Here is an 18,499-nt window from a genome sequence, read left to right as displayed (position 1 = left end):
GTAAATTCAATGAGGGAGATGATAATGAAAAGGCTAATTAATCATGAAATTAAAAATGTAATCTTACTCCAAAATGCAGAGAAACCATAAAGTCAGGTTAATGCCTGAGACATTTTCGGTTGTCCCAACTGGGAAAATGCTACTGGCATTTAGAGGATAGAGGCGAGGGATGCTGGTAAACAATCCACAATGTCCACGACATTTCCACAACAAAAAACAAAGGAACATCAATACTTACCTAGGTTGAAAAACCCTGTTCTACTGCCTCAGACTATTCTGATTGGCCACAGAAACAAAGATTTGTAAACAGAGTCACAGCAGTTTCATAAGGACATTTGGAGAAAAATATGGGCCCTAAGGGCAGCTGCTTTTTAGATGTTGCTAAGGTAGGACTATGTGGAAGGTGGGAAAATATTAAGAAGCATGGGGTATCCAGTCATTTTAAATTAGGAGAAATTTTTGGTTACTTTTTAGGCACATGAGGTATTATATAGTATCATGATTAAGGAAACTGGCACTGGAATCATTCAGTCTGGGTCTTACCTCTGATACAACTAGTGCATGTTGGGTAGGGATGTAATGGTTTCATTTCTCCAGGTCTCATTTTCCTTGTCTATAACATGGAAATGATAATGTGACAAAATTTCAAGGTTGTGGGGATAAAATGGGTTAGTGCATAGAAAGTATTTAACACACTGCGTTATCTATTCTAAGTTCTTGATGAAAATCATGAGGATAATCATGTCACCAATATTACTGTGATCCATACTTACACATAAGTGTTTTATTTGTACAAATTTCTGTCTTCCACACAACAAATAAGGGAATTACTATTATTGTTCCCGTTTTTACGATCAGAGGCAAATTAAATTGACTTAATTTTCTAAGGTGACAGAGCTATAAAGAGGCAAAGTTAAGATTCAGATCCAGAGAATTTGGCTTCAGAGCCCATGTTCTTTCTTAATAAGTGGGCTATGCTACCTATCTAGTATATTAATTAATACATTTTAGTCTTTATTGGTATTATTTTATTAGGCTGTTTTACAGGTTAGTTTTAAAATAATCATTCATATGAAAAGTTTTATATGTTTTCAATGGTGTTTCCATGTTGGTCAATAGCAACAAAGATCTGGAAAGTAGGAGTAGCTTTAAAAAACTACTTATAATTTATGTTATAAATAGTTTCTAATTTGTTTTAAAATTTACTTTAAAAATTTAAAGGGAGAGGTAGGGAATATAGATGCTAGGTACATATACATGAGCAATAAAGAATTTTCAACAATTGGTATGCTATGAAACCTAAAATAAAATTAAATTGAAATCAATGGAACATTTAAATGCACAGGAAGAGTTAACATCTAATAACTATATTATGTGTAGAGAACTTGTTTATACCTGGAGCAAAGTAATAAGAAATACAGGCTTTATTCCTACCTTCTAAAAGTTTAAGTATTGAAGCAGAAATGGGATATATACCTATACAACATTTACATAAAATTCCAGATAGTTTATGCTCTTTCTTAGCACCAGAACAGTGCCAGGCATATGGGAGATTCTCAAACATTATCAAGTAAATGAATGTATTCATGGATAGTACGGGCTGCAAATGCTCTAAGGATTCAGAGTGATGATATTGTGGGCTGGAATAATAAGAGAAGATCTGAAACTGGATTTTGAGAAGGACTTGAATCTGAATAGGTGAAGATTGGGGTTAAAATGAACTTGGCATACTGAAGGGACAATGAACAGATTGGCTTTAAATGAGGGTAAGATAAAATCAGAAACTTTGGGTATTGTCAAATTGTTGGCACACTCTTTTGTTAGACACAAGTTTAAGGAAAGGGACTGTGTATCTTTCATATTCCTTGCACAAGGTTCTCACACGTAGGATGGCCTCAAATATTTGTTGACTACCTGACAGACACAGACAGACAGGCTTACTGATTCATTAGTGGAAAGCTTCAAAAGCTAGCTCCAATATCGTAGTCTTCAGGAAATGACAAAATTGATGTTTGGAACACTCAGTTGTAATCGGAGTATAGAATGCCAGATGCAATGGGGGAAGATCAAATATGATAGGAGACTGAGAAAGAAATGAGCCAGCTAGGAATGAAAAGGAGCGAAGCTTTTAATAGTACTATGGAGAACAAATAGCTGAGAATTCCGTTTCCCTTCTTTAACTCTGTCTAGGGTCAGTTTCCCTAGAAGCAGAGCCTAAGCAGGGGAGTCTTGTGCAAAAGACTTAGTGCGGGAATGCTCTTAGGTGAAAGCTGGAAGTGAGTGAGGGAAGCAGCATACAGTAGAGGAAGAAGCCTGGCCAAGCCCTGTTTTGAGCTGAGGTCTAGCCCTAGCCTGGAATGGGAAACACACTACAGATTGGGGAACACGCCACCAAGAGTTACCCCTCCTCGAGGCAAGGAGACTGGTTGTTGTGCCCCCAGTCAGTCAGTCATTGGCTGGGGCTGCACCTCGAGAGGAGGAAAGAAGTCATCACTCACAGGCAGTTCCTGGCTAGGTGACTGGTTCCTCTCGGCCAAGGGTAGCTCTGAGGAGAAGGGTGCAGCTGTGAGGTGTCAGTGGCTGGGACTCATCGCAGCAGCGGAATTTAACCCAATGTAAAAAGAATGTGAGGGGCGAGGGGCACCACCACAGTCTACGCTTTGCCATAGTTTCTTCTTCATACAGTGCCCTGCTGAGAACCTTCCAGAATAAAATCTGAAGCCTGTGTCCTGGCCTCCACAATCTGGCCACTTTCTACATACAAATGTACTTGATCCATTTACAAGCTTTATTTTTCTTTTTCAAACACTCCAAGCTCATTCTCACCTCAGAGACTTTGTGCTTGTGTTTCACTCTGCCTGGAATGACCTTCCCCCGGGTTTTCATGACCAGCTTCTCATCATAGAGGCCTTCCCACCCAGATGTCACCTCTTTAGAGAGGCTGTTCGGTCTGTCTCTCCCTCAGGGGCTGCAATCTGCACATGCTTTTCTGTCCTGTTCACAGCTACCACCCTGGTACATGGATGAGAGGGCACCCAACAAGTATCATTGAATTAATAAACAATTGGCTGAAGAGATGCGAATAGTAGGTAAGGATTGAAGATCTCTCTGAGACAGTGGATAGAAATAGGAAATATGAAGTGTGCATACATTTGTGTGGAAAGATGTTAAATTTTGCTTTAGATATATTGAATTTGAGATAACGACAGAAAAATATATGGTAGAGACAGAATAGTATAGTGACTAGGGGCACAGTTTCTAGTATGGAATTCACAGGCCAGCTGCTTGATCCCTGGGAAAATGATTGAACTTCTCTGTACCTCAATTTTTTCACCTATGAATGAGAATAATGATATTATCTACCTCATAAAATTGCTGAGAGGACTATGTGGGTCAACGCCTATAAATTGTACAAATGAGCATTTTGCTAATAGTAAGAATTATTTTAATGGAATTTAAGGAGTTTTACGTATAAAAGAGATAGTCAGGGCCAGGGCTGGTACCAGGGTGAGAGAAGCACCTATGAGACAGAATTTAAGGAAGTGCTCACTCTAAGGTCTGTGTCCTTGCACCACCCTGAGTATGCACTCTTAAATGTTGCATTTTGGGCCCTTCACTTACCTCACTCTAATCCTGCCTCTTTTCTAAATAATCAAAGGAGGAAACCCTTTATTGGTAAGATTCTATGAATCACCTCCTCCCTCTGGCCTTGGCTTCTTGCTGTTGGTAGTCTTGGGGTTGCCTCACTGTCCATTGGTTGCTTCTTGGTATTTTCCATCACTTACACAATCACTTCTCTGCAGTCAGTTCCCTTGGCTCAAATGCTCTGGGTAGATTCTGTTTTCCTGGTTGGACCCTGACTGATATAATGAGTAATATACTCTAATGCTCCGTACTAAGCATAGGATTTCAGGGGTATGGGGAAAGAAGCAAACACAAAGTAATGTCAATGTGTTAGGTTCTTTAACCTATAAAATATTTAAGCTTCATCAGGTGGTGGAATGGTACTCACTAGATACTCTGTAGATGAGAAATCATGGATGCAGGGTGGGATAACTCATCTAGGGTCACTAAGTAACAGAGCTGAGATTCCAACCTAGTGTTAAGGTTTATAACCTTTCCACCATTCAAAGCATTTAGGAGGCATTCAGGTTCTTGGTAAACTATTAAACCACAAAAATTTATTAACTTTTATTCCCCAGTGAGAGATTTTAAAATTTTATTTTCAGAGATACTATTAGTTTTCTGTAAAAAAAAAAATAAATGTTTTCTTGAAGGCTTAAGCATAACTATAGTTTAATTTATTCTGCAAGTTTTGCTCATATTTCTGCCTTTTGGATATGTCTGTATGCCTGAGTGTGTGAGAGAACATAAAAGAGGTTGAGAGAGAAATCAAGAAGGAGGTAGAGAAAGACAAGTGTTTTTTGTTTTGTTTTTTAAATACCTAATGCAGCCCTTCTGGGACTTAGAAGTTTATTTATAATGACTTGCTCATATTTTATATCAATACGAGTAGATTTTATGTAAAATACTGCTTCTGGGTCAAAGAGGCCATGCTTTCTGCAAGGTGAATTACAATAGAGAAGTGTTAATTGGGAGTGTGGGCGAACAAATGCAGCTATATTCAGTTACATGCAAATACATTTTATTTCTCTCATTAGGACATATAAAGATCAGATGAAAGAGGGATCATTGCACTTTTGTATTTATGTGAAAATAAAACATTATCTAAAATAAATTGAATGCACAAATAAAATACTCAGGTGAAACTTATTTATTTATGAAATGTAGCCTCTTGAAAAGAAAGGAATGCTGACAACTATTTAGTATGTGATACTACTGTTCTCAGTACTCTTATATTTTCAAAGCCATACATAGTAATTTATTTAGTTGCACTCCCATTTATATTAGTAGGAGTTCTGAAACATAAATTTCTGTGTGCATCTTTGAAAATGTTTAAGTCAAAGTAATGCAAACTGGTTTTTATTTTTAGTGAAATAGTTTGAATTTCTCACCAAAAATGTCCTAAAAGGCACCTTCATTCTAGTCAATCACAGGGGAGTATTACTTATGAAGTTACTGTTTGGAGGTCATCATCTTTAAAGCAACATGGATAATAAATCATATTAAAGAGAAAAACAGTGTTTGCCCAACCCTAAAGAATACAAAAGTTCAGGACCCGTGCTGTTGAATAGTAAGCAAAGGACCTTGGACCCTTCCAGCCCAGTTTATCTGATCAGTGATAGAGGCATGCTAAGGTGAATTTTAATTAGGACTAAATAGTGGTATTACTCTTTCATACCCTGAACATCTGTTCCCTTCAGAAATGATGATTTATGCAGGCTATCAGAGCAGACAGCTTGCTACAGCTTATGTCACGGTTAGTGGGAAGCTGGTGGTAGCATTTCAAAAAACCAGCTTCTAAATGAAGACTGGCCAGTGTATATGATAAAGGTAATAGGGGGAGGGGAATCGCAATGTGTCCATTTTTAATTTTGAAGCCAAATATTGACTTAAAATTTTTTTCTTCTAGACCATCTGTTGTTAATGAAGAAAGTTACTTGGACAATGAATGGGCTGATGCTTCCTAATAGAGCCAAGAGACAGAAAACCAAGCCTGTTCTTTCTACTAGAATGAAGAAACTTACTGGGAAGACCTCAGTCCGAATTCTGGTCTTTAAGAATGGCATGGGGCAAGATGGGCATGAGGTTATAGTGGGAAAGGAAACAATGAAAAAGGTAATTTTGTATCAAATATTGAAATATAAATTTCAAAGTTTTTATGGCTTTCGAAATGTGTTTTTTCCTTCTAAATATCAATGTCAACTAAAAATTAAATATTAAGAGGGTATTACATAGAATGCAAACATTCAACTGTTTAACAGGGAGTATGCTTATTGTATTAACAAAATAAATTAGTTTGGTAAAGAAACTATATTTCAAGAAATTGTTTGGCTAGCATAGTTGGTAATTTACCTAGTAAAAGTTATGTTTATTTGGTGAAACATTCTAGTTAATTACAATATTTCATAGAATATGTAGATTGAAGCCAGTCTAACCTAGCTTCAAAACTCAAATCTGCGCCTTTACATTTAGTATAGAATTAAGACCTAGAAACACCTCTGGTCCTCAAGAGAATAAATAAAGTACAGAATAACTAAGATTTAGTTAAAGTATCCATTATACATTTTTAAAAGCAAATTTGATGGGACTAAGACAAATCCTGTTACTATCAAGCAAACTTTAAAAAACAAGTTTTAAAATTTTAAAGTATTATTACATAATTGCATGTTTTTCAAAAGATGCTTATACCTTCCAGATCATCTTTTATATTAAAACAAAAAGGAGGAACTAATGGAAATTTGAAAAAAAAAGTTTTTTGCAGATATTCCCAACTAACCTTAAAGCAGCTTAATAATAATCCTATATAATAAAGAGGTAATATGCAAATTGACCCTCATGCCCTTACATCACAAGATGTTCCCCCATGTTGTCTCAAGATGGCTGCCTCACATTGTCACAAGATTGCAGCCCATGTTGTCACAAGATGGCCACCCCCACATTGTCACACGATGGCCAGCCGGGGGTTGCGGGGGGAAGGGCAGTTGGGGGGACCAGGCCTGCAGGGAAGGGCGGTTCAGGGTGATCAGGCCGGCAGGGGAGCAGTGAGATGTCAATCATGAGGCAGGAGCAGTTAGGTGTCAGGCAAAGTGGTTTAGGGGCAATGAGGCAGCCAGCAGGCAAGTGGTTAGGAGCCAGTAGGATTGTGAGAGGGATGTTCAACTGCCAGTTTAGGCTCGATCCCAAGGCATCAGGTCTAAATCATCGATTGGACTTCCCCTGAGGAGTCCCAGATTGGAGAGGGTGCAGGCTGGACTGAGGGACACCCCTCTAGTGCACGAATTTCATGCACTGGGCCTCTAGTAACAATAATAATAATATTAGTAAATATATATTAGAGATTAAAATATAATAAAACTGTCTAGGTTTTAATCTTCATCATTCGTTATTTATGAGACCTTGGACAACTAACCTTCCCTGAGCCACAATTTCTTCATCTAAAAAAATGGTATAATAATAATGATACCTCATAAAATTGATAGGAGGATTCAATATGATATTATTTATGGACTGCAATGCCTGGCACCCAGACAGTTCCCAATAAATATTTGACATTCTTATATTTACAACTTATAAATATACTGTAGTACATCTAATAGAAATTATTTTTCTTACTAATGGGAAATATTTATTATGAAATCAAGATAGATATAAATCATTTTGTTATTTCAATTATTTCTAAAGTAATTATTGCTTGAAACAGATGAGTAGTGTCTTTTTCACTTACCTACTTATTTTTGTGATTGTGTTATAACCACAACTGGGTAAGAACATTTACTGAGAAGCTGGGAAACCAGGTTTTATTTCTTTCTTATCCACAGATTTGGATTATGAGTAAAACAAGGGATATTATGCACCAGAGCAAATTGCAAAGGCAGATTGTAACATCTTCTTGGAGATTTTGAAAAATAGAGAAGATGGACATGTCTCTTGGATTGTTAAATTGCAGTCATTCTTGGAGATAGAAGCTAGTATAGATAACCTCTTGACTTCAGTTCAGTCTCTGTAATTCTATGCCTTCATGGTAAAATTGGGGTAATGGCCACAGATTACATGTTCTTAGATGAAAGGTTGAGTGTAAATAAAAATGTCACTGCTATTTTGCTCTTTGGCTATAGAGAGCAATTTACTTAAAACTGAATGATCAAGAAATTTTTCAGCTTCTTTTCCTTTTTACCATTTGTAGAGTTTAAAATAAAGAGTTGTTTCAATTTATAAAACTCAGGGAATGATTCAATGATAACTATATCCTATATAATAAAAGGCTAATATGCAAATTGTCCCCATGGGCGGGTGTTTGTTTAACCGGGAGTTAGATGTGCACTGACATAGAACATGGTGGGCATTGGTGATGTGGCACTGGAGGCGCTGCAGACCCCAATGGGCCCTGACAAGAGAGGGACCGCAGCAGGATGGTGGAGCAGGTGAGCAGGCGGTGCCAGGCCAATGTGGGTCCGAGCAGGGGCCCCCGATGTCCAGCTAGTTACCCCAAGGATGGCGATCAGCGGTAGTGGCCCAATCCCCACAGGCCACTCCTAGGGACCCCACTCATGCATGAATTCATGCACTAGGCCTCTAGTTTGTAAATCTTTTTCTGATTATCATTTTTAAAAATGAGGTAAAGGAGATAAGGTAACAGAATGTTGGTCTTGGATGTCAATAGAACCTTTTAGAGGGGAAAAATAAGGGTAGCTAATTATTTGTTAAATAAAAATTTAAATTTTTAAAGCTTTGTTGATAATCACAGAATAATGCCCTATTTATAGATTTAATACCAAATCAATAATATGAACAAGTTGGCATACTCAGGAGAATGATGTTATTTTCTCTTTTATGACAACACATTAGGAATATTGGAACTAATAACTTTTTTTAGATCACTAAAATTTTTAAACAGTAATTTAGATTACTTAGAAATTTTATATTATCTATATATTAGAGGCCCAGTGTACAAATTCATGCATGAGTGGGATCCCTTGGGGAGGTCTGCTGGGATTGGCCCCAGCTTGTGCCCCCAGCCTTGCAGCCCCACAGCCCCACCTGGCACCTCATCTTGGCCTGGTGCCCCCCTTTACCTGCTCCACCATTCCGTCTTCAGGGCAATTGCCATCTGTGAGGTGACTGGTAGGGTGATTGGGGGTCCCCACTTGCACCCACCTTGGTCTGTTGCCGCCCACTCACCTGCTGCATCATCCCACTGCAGTCCTGCTCTTGTGAGGGCCTGTTGGGGCCAGCAGTGCCTCCACTGCCACTTTCTGCTAACATCGCACCACTGAGCCCCCCATGTTTCTCACCATGCCCTGGTGATCAAAGCATGTCTAAGTCCCCGTCAATTGAACTCCTGCATATTAGCCTTTAATTATTTATACTAATAAAAGGGTAACATGTTAATTAGATTGGGTCAACTGGCCATCTTCTGGATGTCTGACTTCCTTCTGGACAAAGCCATGGTGGTGGGGCCTGAGGCAGAGGCAGTTAGGGTCTATCAAGCTGGCAGTGGAGGGCAGTTGGGGATGAGATGAGGCCGGCAGGGGATTAGGGGCAATCAGGCTGGCAGGGGAGAGCAGTTGGGGGCAGGCAGGCAGAGGCATTTAGGGATGATCAGACAGGCAGGCAGAGGCAGTAAGGGGTGATCTGGCAGGCAGGCAGGCAGGCGAGCGGTTAGGAGTCAGTGGTTTTATGTTAATGATTACTTATTTATTTTAGCCTTTTGTATTCAACCCGTCTCTATCAAAATAAACCTGTTTCTTTGAAAATTGATTGAATTTTTTTTTTTTTTTTTTTTTTTTTTTTTTTGCGGCCCATTTAAACTTAAATCTTGGTTATTTGGCCCATGTTAGCCTTTGAGTTTGACATGCTTGTTATAGGAATGACTAGTGAAAATGGAAGACAAAGTACTTTCAGTTCAGATTTGGAATATATTATGTGCTTTTAAATGAATTGGGCGAGTTTTATGCTTCGGGAGTCACTCCCCAAATCCTAATGAAACCTGCCCCAGATAACCGGATACTTTCTTTACACCCTCTCTGTTACTTTAATTTTTCTCACTTGTGAGTAAAACTTTCTAACTTTTGCTTGTTTAAGTCTTCCCTGATCTTGGAAAGGTGATTGTCTGACCTTTACAAGGGCTACATGGAGACATTAAAATATTAAGGAAAGAGCTTTAGCAAATTAGAGACTATGAAAAGTGAGGTTCTTGGGACCCAGGCTGATAGAAAACCTTGAATGTGGTTTATTAATTTCATATTTTAGTACCTGAACAACATAAATTACAAGGTGAACTGTGATCAGACTATATTTGTAATTTATTTTAGGACACTTAGAAAGAATTTACACTAAAGAGGGTACCTTAAAACCTAATTTAAAAAGTAATATGCTAACCTTGTCAAACAAATGGAAAATATAGAAAATAGTAAGAATAATAGAAAAACCCTCCCCAGACTTTTTCCATTTATTAAGTAGTATGTAACCACTTTTTAATACTGGCTGTATCTCCCTTCTCTTTTTTACTAGTACTTGTGTGTATTTTTTAAAAAAATAGTTTTAACTCTCTTTTTATTTCATATATTAGAAACATTTTATAAATCATTAAATTTCATTTTATAATATAATTGTTAGTCACCACGAGTATAGAAATGACTCTAAATGTGTATTTAATTTAGCCAGAGTTCACTGTGATAAATTATTTATAGGATTTTTTTTTTTCCTGTTTAGGTTTTAGATACTTGCACAATGAGAATGAAACTAAATTCACCAGCCAGATACCTCTTTGATTTGTATGGCAGAAAAATTAAAGATATTTCAAAAGGTAAATGGCAAAGATTTTGTAAACTAGAAGCTAATGTTATGAAAGGCATTTATATAATTTGTTTTTACTTTATACATTTAAAAGGAAAACATATAATAAAACAGTTTAATTATTACATGAATAATATATCTTTCTTGTACAAAGGGAAATCATGAAAGGGTATTAAGATTTGGGAAATCTTTTATTTTGGCATGTTTTAGTTCACTTGGGGTACTATAATAAAAATACCATAGACTGGGTGGCTTAAACAGCAAATATTTATTTCTCACAGTTAAGGAAAATGGTTCCAAGATCAAGGTCCCAGTAGATTCATTGTCTGTTGAGGGGCCCATTTCCTCATTCTTCTCACTGTGTCTTTGTGTTGGAAGGGGCAAAAGGGTGATTTCTGGGATCTCTTGTATAAGGACACTAATTCCATTCAGGATGGCTTCAACCTCATGACCTAATCACTTCCAAATACCATCTTATTGGAGATTAAGTTTTAATATATGAATTTGGGGTGCAGGACACAAACATTCACTCTGTACAACAGACATATGTAATAGAGGGAATTCTTTCTTATTTTTTTCTTTTTAGGGGTGGGGAGAGTATCATTATTAAAGTTGATTTCTTGTTTTTTTTGGGGGGGGTGGTGTCTTTTTTTTTTCTTCTTGCATTTTTATTCCTTCCCTTCATCATGCTGGCTAACATTTTCTTTGTGATCAACTATATTTTATAATCACTCTTAAAGGTTCATTGATAAAAATAAAAAATAAATAAATAATTTTGTTAAGACATCTAGTTTGAATTATTTCCAACTCACCCAAAATTTTAGATTTGAGTTCATTGCTAGAATTGAAACTAACAGGAACCCTGGTTAAGATGAAAAATTTATATTTAGAAAGTTGATTTTTCCCTCTCCAAATGTGGTATAATAAAATTGCTTATCAAGACAGATAAATCTCTGACTCTGAGGCATGATACTTCATGGATGCCAGAGGCATTCGGATTCATGCCTCATGCTCCCATGTCCCAGAAGTGTGATATTATCACATTTTAATGCATGCCTTGCCCTGTGTTTTTGCATACTTATAAAAGCTTATGCCAGCTGAAATTAGCCTATGCAGCTACTAACATGTGGAAGCATAACAAATTCGCTGGACTTAAAATACTTAAAAAAGCTAATCCTGTTGGAGGAACTTCCAGTCTGTAGCACCCTAGTCACTTAACATTAGATTTTTGCATTTCTTTCTTCTTTGTTGTTAGTATGATTTTGTGCATCAAATGATTGAGTTACCTAAACTTTTATGTTTGATGGTTCTCTGAACTTCAACTTGTAAATGGTCAAGTGTTAGTTGAAAGTTCTCTCTTAATTTAAATAAATAAATGCTAATACTCTGATTTGATGTATAACCTTTTTTATTTTTATTTTTTGCTTGCTCTGTTTTGGATCAGTAAAAGTCATTTAATAATGTGTAATGTTGCCCTAACCAGTTTGGCTCAGTGAATAGAGCATCGGCCTGCAGACTCAAGGGTCCCAGGTTTGATTCCAGTCAAGGGCATGTACCTTGGTTGCTGGCACATCCCCAGTAGGGGGTGTGCAGGAGGCAGCTGATTGATGTTTCTCTCTCATCAATGTTTCTAACTCTCTCTCTCCCTTTCTCTCTGTAAAAAAAAAACCCAATAAAATATATTTCAATAATGTGTAAGATTATAGCAATTTTTATTTATAAGCATAGATTAGAAGCATAATTGTATCAAAGACTAAAAGTAATAGATACACATTAAAAAAATCTTCTATTTGTTGCTTCTTTTTTGGAACTAGATATACTTGCAAGTTTTCCTCATATACTATGAGAAATGAGCACATTTGATATATTAATCTACCTTATTCTATTAAGTCTAGTAAAACCTTTAACACTCCATGGAATTTGAAAATTACTAGTGCTTCTATTTAGATTTCTAAATAGAAGCTTTTAACAAAGAAATTTATTTTGTTACATGTGGAAAAGTTCTTTGTCTGGGGCTTCTTTATAAATCTATTCTTTCTATAGTAGAAGATAACTACCATTGGGTAAAGATGCCATATTACTATATATGATTAACATGCTAGTATAACATTTCTCCCAGGACATAGTAAATGCGTGAAAAATGCATTCTGCAAAATGACTCTCACCAAAATAATAGGGTTATGGGGAAAATGGAATTGAGGAAGACCAAAACCTGTGCATCTTTAAAACCAGAATACTAACTAAAAATAATAATTATTAACTTAGGAGGTAATATAGACAGCCTTGGTTTAAACAGAGTGCTGCTTCAAGAGGATATTAAAGCTGCACAGAAGCAATACTTGAGTGCAAGACAAGGCAGATGGAAATCTACTTCAACGTTTGAGCCAGTGGGGCTTCCCTTAAGGAAGTCACAGAGGAAGCCAAGCTCCCATGGAGGCATGTAGGACCAGGAACGTACCTTTCCAGGAAGGGAACCCCAGAGCAGCATTCAAACTAAGGCCTGTTTTTTCTGCCAGAGTATAAAATTCTACTCCTACTTTCCTGTCCTCCTTTGCCAAAGAAAAGAGCATATTCACCAACTGAATTTTCACTTAGTACTGACATCATTTCCCCATTTACCAGTCATACATGAGCTATCTGGTGTTATTGCAGCACAGTGACCATGGAGAACACATGTAGCTAATGTCAGATTCAGATGGAGTTGTGTAATGACACTCTCCTTATCCCTAACATCACCCCAAGTTTTGTTCTCCTAACTTCTTTGGCTTAAATGTTAGGTATGGTGAACTTTAAGAGGCTGCTGTTCCAATAACCAAACCCTGCTCCTTGTGGATCCTTCTAGAGTATGGTGGGCAATATGGAATTTACCTTAGAATATACTGTTAGAATAGTACAGTAATTAAATTAGCTTTAAGGTCATACTATTTAACACCAAACGTTCATTTCTTATTCCATTTCCCACACCAGTTATGCCAAGCAACAATATCCAAAATAGCTATATATTCTCTGACAAGTTCTTCAGATCCTGCAATGAGATCAAATGACAGGATTAACATGTTTCAATCACAAAATTTCAATAATATGGAGATACCCTGAATTTGAGTGTTAACTCTTTCCCATTATCATTTCTTATGTGGAGAAATTAAATTCCAAGAATTAAAATTCCCAAGAAATTAAAATACAAATTTTAAAAGTCTACACAGAAGTGAATGACAAAGTCAAATAATCTTACCTTTGTAAGTTAAAATCCAATAAAAGTTCAAACTCCGTAGGTTAAAATTCAAAGAAATTAAGTTCCTGTCTACTTTTTATTCTTCCCAGTGTCAGCCAGATGGTTTCTAGATGCCTGGTTTGAGCTGGAATTTCTCCAGTTGCTACCGTCTGGGCTCCTGCTGTGGGTGTCATCCCTGGGGACCTCAGAAGTTGCGTTTGGTCTACACCAGTTTTATCATGTGCCCTCCTTCCAACTGAACCGAAAGATAATCACAACATCAGAACCACACCCAGCACATTCAGAACAGCAATCCTCAGGTTCTAATGTGGCCAATCCTAGCAAAATGATGTTTCCAAAACCCCATGTTTGGCATGATTCTGAACCCTGGCACTACTGACAAAGACCATAGTAGAGACTAAGGGAAGGAAGGCAAAGAAGAGAAAACATTCTTTATGTCAGTCTTTTTAAGAAGCTAGTTGATTTATGCTGTTGAGCAGGGCCTATGACCTGTGACTGGGAAGCAATCTCCCATTAAGGCATTAATTATAATACTATGTATTTATGATGCCTTGAGGGGGAAACTGACCAGGGTCCCCTGTCTCCTCTCTCTAAGAGGCTGCCCGAAGTGTTGGTTAAGTGCTCTGATTTTGGAGCCAGAGTTCATATTCCAGTTATGTCACTTATTGTGTGACCTTGGACAGATTAGTTTCTCTGAGAGTCAGTGTTCTCATCTGAAAATTAGAGATTATAGTACTTATCTTAATAGGTTGTTATAAGGCCTAAATGAATTCTATGTGAAGTCCTTACAAGTGCCGGGTACTTGGTAAGCATTATAACATCGTTATTATTGCTGCTAATATTATTCTTCTTCTTAAAGAGGGCACTGAGGAAGTAGCATCCTTGCGACTTTGGAAATTTATATTGGTGGCAGGCTGAGTCACAAAGTCTTGTTTGAGCTACTGTTTTTTTCCTTTTGAAAGGTGTTCTAAACATCTTCGTGTCCTTTCCCCTCTGAGTTCCATGTTTCCAGACCCCGTGCTGAAATGGCGGTGGGCCCTGTCTTGTGTGGCACAGCTTTACCACATCCTGGGGGACTATTTTCAATCCTGGGTCACAGTGGCTGCTGTAACAGCCTATGGTGAGAGAATTATTAAGCCTAAGAAACATTACTTCACGGACTCAGCTTTCCCTTCATCTCCACATCGGTTTCAATGAGAGAATAGCTTTTGGTGAGTTTCTCAATTGCATTGGCTGTTCATATTGTTGAGTCTCCTTTTCTTAGGAGGCCAGTGAGGACCAATACTACTGCCATTTCTTCCTGAAGACATGGCTTTCCTCAGTTTTTGAATGTTTCTGGTCCCGAGTTAATGATTTTGTCCCTCTTTCCTGCAGTTTGTAGGATTTGCCTCTACTGTACTCTTGTTCCTTTTAGGAAAGTTTCCTTCTCTGACAGGCTCAGGGCTGCATTGTTTGCTGCAGTGGAGTTCTTTTTATTTTTTATTTTTTATTTTTTTTCCCCTTTTACTTTCCCTTTGCTTTCTGATCCACACTTGTGTTTTTCTAACATCTTCCTCTAGATATTTTTCTTGCCTGGTCTCTCATAGTGAGAGATATCAAGTCAATAAGTTCCAAGTTTGTCAATAGCATTCTTTGTTCAAACCAGTCTTACCCATTTTCACCTCCCGAGTTAAATAATCATACCCAGGATGTATTTTCCCACCATCCAACATCTAATTTGATCTGGACTCTGATCTATTATTGTTCTGCCTGGATCCCTGTAATATAATTCATCCCACCATTGCCTTTTTTTAATCTTAGATCCATTCAATTTTAGATTTCACTAAATACTTTTTCTTTTTAGTACTTTATGCAAATCTCCCTACTATCCCTTCTCCGATTTGTTCATATTTTATATGCATTTTGTGTAATCATCCCACCCTCAAAAGAGATTATCTAATTGATACTACTTATCTGTAACAATAATGCCACCTCTTGACAGTATTTGGATTCTGGCTCCTCTGGGGGATTATTATGAATTTGTTCTCCAAGATCTTATTTTTATACCTGTTAGGTTTCACTGGGCCCCTTTATTGTTTCTGATTTTGTAAGAATTAGAACATTTACTCTTTTTGTAAGGACTTTTTAAAGAGCTGTTAGAGTTGGGTGTGTCTACTGGACCCTTATACCTGATCCTCAAGACCTCAATTTCTCTTTTGCATATATGTCAGGTGTGTGTGCCAAGATCCAATACTGTCTTTTTCCTAAGGCAGTCTCTCTTTCACCAGGTAAATAAGCCTGTCTTTTATTTGTTTCCAAGCATACACTGCTGTTTCTTATCATAACATTGAAGAATATTTTATTTTATTCTTTAAACATTTTATAAAATTATAGTTGACTTACAACATTATGTGAGTTTTAGTTGTACAACAGTTATTCAACATTTATATACCTAAGGAAGTGATCACTGCAATACATCCAGTAACCACTGTCACCATATTATTGCAATACTAGAGTCATGATGCACAAAAGATTCATGCAAGAATAGGCCTTCCTTCCCCTGGTTGCCAGCACTAGCTTCCTTCCAGCACCCAGGACCCGGGCCTTCTCTCTGGCTGCTGCCTTCCTCCTTTGCTCCGGCTGGAGCTTCCTTCCACCTTCGCTCCAGCCATACTTCTGCCTTTGCTCTGGCCCTGCTGCCCTCCAGTAGCTCCCTCTACCTGCCCCCCCCCCCCCACCTCATAACAGGCATCCTACTCCATCCTGGCCACTCTGTGCCTGTGACTCAAGCATCCCAGCCACCGCCATCTTTGTCGCATCAATTTGCATATTCCCTCCTGATTGGCTGTGGGCGCTGACATATTTGTTGCAAAGTGATAGTCAATTTGCATATTAGATAGGACTATTGAGTATTTTCCCTACACTGTACATTCTTCCTGTGGATTATGAATTTTATAACGAAGTTTGTAGCTCTTATTCCCCTTCACCTTTTTCATCCATGTCCTCCCTAGCAACCATCAGTTTGTTTTCTGTATCTGTATGTCTGTAAGATTTAAACAAAGTTTTAAATCACTTTATTTTCTTCTTGATTCCTTTAGCAAATCTTATCCCTAAATTTGTAACACTCCCATAAAAATTTTCTCGAACTTAACTGAAGAAGACAGAGTATTCTTTTTATAATAAATCTGCCAACTTTTTGTGGGTAAAGCTGAAGTGTGGGTGTCTGAAATTTAAATGCTGTAGGCAGGCTTCGTGAAGCTAAGGTTAGCTCATCCATAGTTTCTTTTTGGCCCAGAATGCAATTTGAAATAACACAATAAAGACTCTAGGATCTGAGGCAGGGACCCTAGTGCTGCCTATTGGCCTGGCATTGGCAATTTAAAGATAGAACCTCATTGCAGCACATGCAGAACTCAGCTGCCATTATACTATAATATAAAGTCTTGGCCTGCAGATTGGGCTACAAAACAGAAAAGCAGCAAATGTTGCTCCTTCCAATGCCTAAAATGATCTAATCTCAATCTCATACTTACCTTCAGTTCACCGTGTGGTTTAAGGGTAAGCTGTAGCAGCCTTCCCAGTAAGACAAGCATGACCAGCTAGAGGTGCTAGGGGTTCCACTTTTTGGTATACTAAAGCCATCATCCATTCCTCCCTGGCTGGCATTTTCTGAAGGCCAAGGCTGTTGGAAAACAATTACAGCTGTATTTAGTTGCTTATGACCCATAATACTTAAAATTCTACATAGCCCTTGTCTATTATAAAATTTCTAGTCAACCTCGCCATTTTTTGTATATGACCCTTTGGCAAAAAAAGAAAAAAAAATGATAAAACTGTACATTTATCTGCCTAATCTAGTGTAAGGTACCAGATACTACCAAGGTTAAAAAACAAACATTAAACTCACAGGTCCTTGCCTTGTTTTGCTTGTTTGGGTTATTAAGTGACATATTTCTCTGCCACTTCTAAATAGAAACATTCAAAAACAAGGTCTCATAATTTTTATGGGACTTACCCAGGAGGTTTGCAGACCCTGGATGTTTTCCTAGTTTGTTGCAGATACACCCATTAACCTGGGAAGAGGCACACAGATTTAGCAGTACCTTGCTAGAGGACAGTAGGTGTTAGCTACAATCGATTGGGACCTGCTTCCCATTGGAAAAAAGAAGTTATATACCGTATTTTCCGGCATATAAGACGACTTTTGAACCGAAAAAAAGCCTGCTCAGATTGGCCAGAGTCAGAGAGGTGGTCTATTAAAAAAAGAACTGGTGTTGCCTCGGAAGTGGGGGGTAGTCTTATACAGCGAATATAGGCATAAACCTATGTTTTAACTGTAAAATTAGGGGGGTCGTCTTATACGCCGGAAAATACGGTACTGTTATTGGAGATCTCAAGACCCATGTAGGGAATTTTCCCAAGAGTTTCTCTCCATGCTCATTAAATATTCCTTTAATATGTAAATTACCCCATGTTGGGTCCCAGTGATTACTGTTTATTTTTCTAAGAGTTCACAAACCATTCATTTTATAATCTGTTCTAGAACTTTGCAGGGAAGATCAAACTTATGGATAAACACATTTTTTAAAATTAAGTATATTTACCTCCCTTGGGTCCCTTTCCCATATACGTTTATTCCTCAAATATTATGAAATGTAAACATGTATGTCTCTTGCTGAAGAAGGATGCCAAGTGCTTGTGATTATTAATCAACCCTTAAGTCTCTCCAGGACGAATTCTATATACAAAGGCAGCCAGTTAAGAGCACTTTTGTGTAGAAAAGATGCTGTTCAGAGGTCTTCAGACTCTCCTTGAGACTGTACACCCTCTGACCTTGCCTTGGTTTCGTGCTTTCTTAGACATGGAGTT

General features: G+C 37.7%; 1 protein-coding gene across 1 annotated transcript in view; it reads left to right on the top strand.

Moving 5' to 3' along the window:
- The window catches only part of DCDC1 (doublecortin domain containing 1), a 287,695-nt gene that overhangs the window by 39,939 nt on the left and 229,257 nt on the right, over positions 1-18,499 (top strand). Inside the window, exons 6-7 of the mRNA XM_084894634.1 lie at positions 5,534-5,739; positions 10,336-10,429. Of these exons, the coding sequence (XP_084750760.1) occupies positions 5,534-5,739; positions 10,336-10,429 (300 nt within the window). The remainder of the gene's footprint in view (positions 1-5,533; positions 5,740-10,335; positions 10,430-18,499) is intronic.

The sequence above is a fragment of the Pipistrellus hanaki genome, assembly GCF_964339955.1.
Source record: "Pipistrellus hanaki genome assembly, chromosome: 9".
Lineage (NCBI taxonomy): Eukaryota > Metazoa > Chordata > Mammalia > Chiroptera > Vespertilionidae > Pipistrellus > Pipistrellus hanaki.
This window is presented reverse-complemented; position numbering and strand designations above follow the sequence as displayed.